The sequence below is a fragment of the Nicotiana sylvestris genome, chromosome 8, assembly GCF_000393655.2.
Source record: "Nicotiana sylvestris chromosome 8, ASM39365v2, whole genome shotgun sequence".
In the NCBI taxonomy this organism is placed as follows: domain Eukaryota; kingdom Viridiplantae; phylum Streptophyta; class Magnoliopsida; order Solanales; family Solanaceae; genus Nicotiana; species Nicotiana sylvestris.
Window position 1 is genome coordinate 11780105 of NC_091064.1, and position 8399 is coordinate 11788503.

At 33.5% G+C, this 8399-nt stretch overlaps 1 protein-coding gene across 1 annotated transcript; it reads right to left on the minus strand.

Annotated features, from left to right (window-relative positions):
• Positions 1–4512: 4512 nt before the first annotated feature.
• On the minus strand, positions 4513–7910 carry LOC104219069 (uncharacterized). The gene is made up of 6 exons (XM_009769704.2): positions 7590–7910; positions 7283–7503; positions 6169–6388; positions 5727–5812; positions 5224–5315; positions 4513–5087 (listed from the first exon to the last, which is right to left on the minus strand). The coding sequence occupies exons 1-6, from the start codon at positions 7671–7673 to the stop codon at positions 4846–4848; spliced, it is 945 nt and encodes a 314-aa protein (XP_009768006.1). The 5' UTR covers positions 7674–7910; the 3' UTR covers positions 4513–4845.
• Between the last annotated feature and the right edge of the window lie 489 nt (positions 7911–8399).

Sequence of the window (8399 nt, forward strand, 5' to 3'; positions counted from 1 at the left end):
ATGACATCTCCAGACCGGAAAGCAAAAAAGTTAGATAGGGAAACTCAAATATGTGCGTAAAACGAGTGTGAGCAAAGCATCATTTTTTTCTGCTCACCGACATCGCACTCCCCGATGCAAATAATATCAGGCGAACTGGGACTCCCCCAGAAGATACCCAACTCTCCGAAATATCGGGACCCACAACAGGTTAATATTTCGACGAAAGTTCGAAATAATACTCTTAAGGCCAAGGGCCTTCGCGAAAAAAAATATTTAAGGTAATAAAGTTTTCAATAGTGTATAAAAATGAAAAAATCCCATTAAAATTTAACCAATGCGATAAAGCCTAGCACGTCCAAAAGATCACTCTTTGCGGAAATTGTTTTGCAATTAGTGATGGATCATGCCAAACTTGTTGCCAATTCCACAAACTTATTGTCGTGTTGTCATTGGTGATTGGACCACAAGCCTAAGTGACATTTATAATAATTGTTTTCTAAAGACAAGTTTATCTCCAATATTGACCTTGTCCAATCATCAAGTACTAAATCATACAATCCCCTACCCTACACCTATATATTGCCTATTGGATCCCCATAGTTCCATTTTTAAAATGATTTAACTTATATAGTAGTAATATAGATAGCGTTAGTATAAGATATTTTTACACTTTTTATGTAGTTTAGTATGTTGTATTAGATGACTTATCGCATTTTTTAAGTTACTAATCATAATTATTATGAACGGATATTTATTCTTATCTTTTAGATGAGCAAATAGCTTATACCAACTAAATTTTATTATATACCAAAAAGAGGATAAAGTATTCATCATGCCTTCATTTTTTAAGAATTGCATTACAGCAAGTGCCTAACAATAACTATCAACAAGAGTTATGGTTGAGTCGCAAGTATTTTTCATTTTTAGCTAGATGTCTCGGATTCGAGTTTTGAGAATGGAATCACTTTTGTTATTGACAATTTTACTCCTAATGTGAAATTTCCTGACGTGAATCCAAATTTAATCAAACACCAATATGAGTACAGAACATTGAGTGAGAAATCAAGAAAAGTTGCCAAACAACCAATGTGGACAATTGGGCATGCATTCTTGACTACTTGACTAGGAAAAGAAAGAACATGCCCCATGTGTAGCTATGAGTTGTTTGTTGGGGGTTGCGGGTTGCCTCAAATTTCTCCTATTGTCATATGGTTAGAGGTTGCACTTTTAAAATAACGTGATGTGCTTTGTCTCAATAAATCAATCAATTAACTGCCTGTCAATCCAAAATTAATTAAAATCAATTATATAACCTTTTCTTGGGGGTATTCATTCTGTTGTATTGAGGCGCATTTCAATTTAATATTAAATTATTTCTCTTTAATATAAATTTAAATCTCACTCTCATCAACACACGAACATGCAAATTTCTAAGTTTTGCAGGTTTGTGAAACTTAGAAATTTAGGTTTGAATTCAAGTAAATCCACTAATTTTTGTTCAAACGTAGTGTACATATCAAGAAATATACTAAATATTTATAGCTATTTGTTTGTGAATATTACTCCTTCGTGAGTAGATTCAAAGTTACTTTTAAATAGCAAAATAATAAATGTACAGTAATTTTGAGAGACATAGAACTATGATATGAGGATTTAGCAAGTAAAAATATAAATTTTAATTTTCTATATATTTTCAGAAGAAATATTCAAATGATATTCACGCCCACTAATGTTTTCAATTAGTAAATATGTCATATACTATGATTTGTTATTTCAGTTATTCACAATTTTCATTCTTATAGATGAAAAGAACTTTAATCATTAATTTGTCAAAGAATTTTAAAGTCAACATTGCTAATTAGTAAATTCAACACATGATTTGCATAGGTGAGCCCCAAGTGCTGGCGTTAGGCGTGTTTAGAGCGCACAATCGGGCGTTTGGAGGCATAAGTCTCACAAAACTAAGCCTCACATATGAGCCTCAAATCATTTTGATATTTTGATATAGTGCCCCGCCTCGAAGCTAGTCCAGTGGTAAAAATAAACATTTGGACTAGATTATGAGCTTTGGTGGTGTATTGTGATTCATTAATCAGTGGCAGAATTTTCCAAGTGGACCTTTCTTATGCTCAAGAAGTCAAGGTTATCTAAAGCATCAATAAGTTGCACCACGACTTACTAATTGATTAAGTACTTTGTACATTATCCTAGGAACCAAAAATTAGGTAGAAAGTCCAACATAATTAAGTTACCTGTTCTTCCAACGGAGTAAAAGACAGAAAATAACATTGTATAGTCGCTCTTAAAATAATAATCAAAAAATATATTTTTTTAAAATATTTTTTGTATATATATATATATATATATATTATGTTATATATGTATATTATGTTATATATATAAATTATACAAAATTTATATATTTTTTCGACTACTGAATATAAATAGTTTCTAGCGCGGGATAATAACCCGTAAAGGACGCCAAAAGTCGAAACCTAACTGTGAAGTGTTGAGTGACTTAATGATGGCATGTATTAATTACTAAGAAGGAAATTCCAGAGTCACTTTGGCAATTATGGTCGTCCATTCTGTTTTTTCTTGTTGCCAATCACGTCAGGGACATTCATATTTATTATTACAGATTTAAATATTATTAGGTGAATTAAATTGAAAAAAAAATTACTGTTGGGTTTTTTAAAAGCTTAAAAACTTTATATATGGATTTTGTGATTTGTTGAATTTTTAATAAATTAATGTTTATGGTTCGGTGGAAATATTAATTTAAAGTTGTAGCTAAAATTTAAAGCTATTAAAATCAATAAAAATGGACAAAAGCACACTAGCAGTGAAGGACTGTGTATTCTTTTTGATTTTGTCAAATTCCTCTTTTGTAGATATTTTCTCTCTTTACTTTTCTATGGCACGAAAAAGAACGACGGCAATATTTGTCCACAGTTCATCCAATATTCAGTTTTTTCTTTTGCTTTTAAAATTAAAAAGCTACATAAATCAAACTTATCAATTAATAATATTTATTATTCCATTTTTTTAAAGTACCTCAATTGTAAGTGAGAAAAATAGTATTTTAGTAAAAAATATATATATTAAAGTTTAAATGCGAAAAATATTTGGAAGATAAATAGTACTCATCACCATCTATAAGTGGGAAAATTTGGTGATCTTATAAAAAGCTTATATTAAAATGGATAAATGAGTAAAATAATTGGGTAAATGGGTTGAAAATATGGGTAACTGCATGAGTTGGGATTTTAAACTATTTGTGTATATATGTTCCATTGAAAATTAAATATAGTCACCAGAATTCATATTTCCTATGAGTTGTACTTTTGTTACATATAGGAAGGTATAATTGAGGTATAGTCTACACATAAATTTAATTTAGGTGTTTTTATGTGAAAAATCAACAGTTCGAATACTATCCATGAATAAATTTATCGTTTTCAAATTTATAAGCTATTTCCACATTTTGATTTCAATTCACACAGATAACACTGTAATTTATTAAAATTTTCTCATTGAGGGTAAGCAACTTCGCCATTTATATTTATAGATGTGTTCGGTTGGAGTAAAGATAATTTCTGCAACTCTACAAAGTCCGTAAGTTGCATTTTGTTACTTCACTCAATAAAAGAAAAGCCATACCTTTACGCAGAAAAACTTGAATTTTGTTTGCAGTTTGCAAAAATAGGCCAACACAATTTAGAGGTTGTTCCCAAATGACTTATGCAACTAACTTATTCAACCTCACGTCAGGTTTTAGACTTTCAGGTGCACAAAGCATTCTGCGTTCACGGAGGATTCAGAGAAAGGCAACCTACTCTGATGCAAGCAGCAGTGACTTATTCATTTAACCTCGTCCACTGCCCAACATGACATTGAATGTGAACACCAATATCTTCTCTTGGCCCTTTCTTTATTATTATATTTATAATGGTGGTGTTCGGACCAATAGCATTTTTTTGGTAGAAATAGCACTCTCTAGCCGTTTTTCAGCCCTGTCTTAGAACAATAGCCGTTGTGCTAAAGTTTCAAATTCCACAAGTGAAATTCCCAGACATTATAGAATTTGAAACTCCGGGGAATGGCTATTTTTCAATTACAAGGGCTGAAAGTGACTATTTGTGACTATTTCCCGATTTTTGTCTCCATTGGAATTTAGACGAGGAACTTTGGAGCAATAGTAAAGTTGTCTCCGTGTGACCTATAGGTTAGGGGTTCGAGCCGTGAAAACAACCACTAATGCTTGCACTAGAATAGGATATGGATACTTTGTGCACCAGACTGTCCATTTGTCTCCGTTGGAATTCGGAATTTGAATCCTAGTTTCCATGGTAATATTTTTTATTGCCATTTATCTGTTTAGCAATTAATAGATTAGTTCTTTCTCCACTTACAATGGGATAATCTATACAAAGATCAGAGACACATATAGCATTAAAATTTACAAATCAAGCACAGGATTCACTAAGCAAATAAAGGCTCTTCAGAATCAAAGGAGGGTGCAAGAACTTCACTCAAAGAGTAAGGACTTCATTGACATCTAAAATCATGTGCTCATTAGTCCACAGTTACAAGAGCCCTACATCTTATCTCTAGCTTCACCTCGAGTTTTATCCCTTAAAAGCTAGGCTCATTCCTATACAAAAAGTAGTCACAGAAGTCGCGAGCTTTAAAGACTGCATCACTGCAATCCTATAGCTCGCGAAAAGCAAGGGACTACATAAAAGCCAAACGCCTTTACAAAGATGCATCGACAATTCAAAGAGGCCAAAGTAGAACGGAACTGCAGATAGTCACTTCCATTTGTTAGTGTGCAAAGACAATTTCATCATTCAAGTTTTTTCAACCACGACGAATACGCATGAAGTAGTTAAAGTCGTGGTGTTGGACCCCCAATTGCTTTAGCCACGAATCAGCCACGCTAAAAAGTGACACCAGCCTCTCTTGGTCCCGTCCACTCCTATCAGATACCCACACGTCGCCCTGCATCTTGTAAGTGGCCAAACCGAAAGGTGGGAGAGGGATCTTTTCTCCTTCCTTTCTTTTCCTATTAACATTCTCCATGTCATCTTCAAGGTCCATATCTGGACAAAGATGAACGATATGGAGTAAGAATATTCTGTATAATCACGGGCAAAAAGTAAAGAATAAAGCTTGGAAACGAAAAGGGGATATTAATAACGGTGATTTCAGTCATTCAAAGGATAAAGGGAATAATACCTTGAAAAGAAGATGAAAGGGTGTGGAAAGTGAGGAAGCACGTTGACAAGTCTTTAATAGTTCTTCCCATAGGAATGTGATATATCGGGTACCTGCATTTTGCGGCTCAATAAAGTTAGTGACCCAATCATTCCTTTATTCCCTTTTCCATTATTTGATGGTTGCGACTAAAGAAGCTAGTTAAGCAATAATAAGAGGATAAAAGCATTGATGACATGGTATCATATAGAATTTGTTACAGGAAAAGATCTTCTTGACCACTAATGAGGATAAGAATAAGATTTTATTTTATATCGACTTGAATTTGATGACCTATAGGGCAAGGGTTCGAGCCGTGGAAGCAGCCACTAATCCTTGCATTAGGGTAGGTAGGCTCATGAAAGCGGGATGCCTTGTGCACTAGGCTGCCCTTTATCACCTTGAATTTGATATAATCGTAGACGTAAACAACATCTTCCATTTCATAGAAACAGGACTGAGACAAAGACTAAAGGGTGCTATACCAAGCAACAGCCATCCAACTAGCAGGCGAAAGATCTACACTTCTCAATGACATTAATCCAGGGTATCTTTCAGCAAATCCATTAATCTGAAAGCAACATGAGCTGGTTTTAGAAAGAGCATAGGTTTCTAATCAAATCATAATCGCATAAACAAAGATGGACAGAAATCTTAACAAATATTCTGTTTCACTTCTATCTTTTATTACCCCTACTGTAATGGCAAAGAGAAGAAACTGGAATAGAGACATGACGAACTACAACTAAACTTATCTAATTCTACCACAGTTGCCCGAAGCGTTTGTCAATATTATAAATCATTGATTACTAGCAGATCGTAAGAAGCAGAAGAAAAGCAACTAAAACTAACATGGTAACACTAAATACTTCTATTTACAGCTTTCCTTATTGCATAATATGACATGATTTGGAAAGAGGGAAATACCTTATCCATTAGAGGAACTCTTCCATATGGAGTACATCTCTCAAAATACTGAAAGTAAAGATAGCCCAATCTATCGTTCGTTCTACTTAAGCTATCTTGTTCAACTGCACCTTCCTCAGAAGAACATCCATCCCACCTTGACAGCTTTTCGCTCTCACTCTCGTCACTTAACGAATCGCTGAAAGAATCCCTTGTCTCGCAAACAGACTCGGCCTCCTCCCTAAAAAACAAAAAATAGTATCATCATTTTTCTACATTACCATTGTTGAACCTAGTTGTTACTGAGCAAACAGCAAACTTATGGAAGGACTATACTTGAGGAAACACATGATCAGCAAAATAAACAACAATTTTAGAACCAGTTTAACTTCAACAAAAGGCAAGAAACCACCTTTTACAAAATTTGACCAGTTCAACCTGGCGCATAAGCATCATATGAAGGACTAAACTTCAAGAAAACACATGATCACCAAATATAAACAACAATTCTAAAACCAGTTTAACTTCATTAAAAGGCAAGAAACCACCTTTTACAATTTTTGACCAGTTCAACTGCATCATATGAAAGACTAAACTTCAAGAGAAGACATGATCACCAAAATAAACAACAATTCCAAAACCATTTTAACTTCAAAATAAGGCAAGAAACCACCTTTTACAAAGTTTGACCAGTTCAACCTGGTGTATAAGCATCATATGAAGGACTAAACTTCAAGAAAAAACATGATCACCAAAATAAACAACAATTCTAAAAACAAGTTTAACTTAAACAAAAGGCAAGAAACCACCTTTACAAATTTTGACCAGCTCAACCTTGTGCATAAGCATTAAACTTTCCCATTTTAAATACAATAAACACATTTGAAAAGCAAGAAGGGGAGCTTGGTGTAACTGGTAAAGTTGCTGCCATGTGACCAGGAGGTCATAGGTTCGAGCCGTGGAAATAGCCTCTTACGATAGACGCCCGACCCTTCCCCGGACCCGCGCACAGCGGGAACTTAATCACCAGGCTGCCCCTTTTATTTGATAAGCAAGAACCCCCCCCCCCTTCCCCCCCCCCCAAAAAAAAAAAACTATAGTGCTATGATCAAATTGAGAAACCAAGAATGTATACCTCAAAAAGTTAGCAGGTGAAGTGCTGGTAAAGATTTGAATAGCTGAAAGATAAGGGACATAATATTGAACCAAAGTTTCTCCTGTATCCAATCTAATAGGAATTCCAGCACCATAAGCACTCCATTCATCATAACAATTCCAAAGATCAGCCAACTTGAAATATTCCACCTTTTCCCTTTCCCATGGATGCCATAACCTATTAAGGTTTCTTATCTCACTCTGCACACACACAAAGAAGAATCATATAAACAAAAAATTTACACATATAAATTTGGTAGCCAAAAGAAATGAAAAAAAATACAAACCTTAGCAAGAAACTGGGATGGAACAAATGGGGTTGTGGAAATAAGGAAACAATCAAGATTTGATTGCAATGAGCTTTTATCCATGGTAATATAAGAATTATGTTAAGGAAAAAAGAAACAAATTACACAGAGGGAGAGAAAGAGAGAAAAGAAAATAAGGAAAATAGTTTTAATATTTCTCTCTCCAAACTCTGTGAATGGAATTAGAGGACAACCAAAGAACAAAGAGAGAAAAAACAAATGATGTATAAAAACAGGGGAAAGAGGAAGAGATAAAAACGGGATTCTAAATTCTATTCCCTCTCCTTTATATGTGTGATTATCGGGCAAGAATATTAACCGGTCGGTCTATATACAGGAACTCCATTTTTGAAGTTTGTGGACAACTAATTATTTATTAAATAAATAAATAACTTATTGTTAATGCTTCTTTTTTTTTTTAAATTGAGTCACCGAAATAATCTCTCTACCTTCTCAAGTTAAGAGTAAGATTGTATATATACTACCTTTTCCAGAAATCATTTGTTGGATTATACTATGTTTGTTAAGTATTATTTATTTATTTATTAATCTATAGTCTCAATTTATGTGATAGCATTTAATTGAGCATATAAATCTGCATGACGCTAAATTATTCTTATTAAGATAAATAAAAGTTTAAATTAAATTATTTTTAAATTTTAAATATAAAAATATACTACTTCTTTAGTCTCAATTTATGTGGTATTTTGCGATCATCGAGAGTGAATTAACTTTGGCTATAGATTCGAACGTAGAATTTTTAAGTTTTTGAAATAAAATTTACATTAA

What these genes read in the sequence shown, in the direction of transcription:
- LOC104219069 (XM_009769704.2), bottom strand. Translation starts at nt 7,673, where the DNA reads ATGGATAAAAGCTCATTGCAATCAAATCTTGATTGTTTCCTTATTTCC. An exon ending in CATCCCAGTTTCTTGCTAAG is followed by an intron (nt 7,504 to 7,589) that starts GTTTGTATTTTT and finishes GTGTGTGTGCAG; the next exon opens with AGTGAGATAAGAAACCTTAA. An exon ending in GAGTTCCTCTAATGGATAAG is followed by an intron (nt 5,813 to 6,168) that starts GTATTTCCCTCT and finishes TGTTGCTTTCAG; the next exon opens with ATTAATGGATTTGCTGAAAG.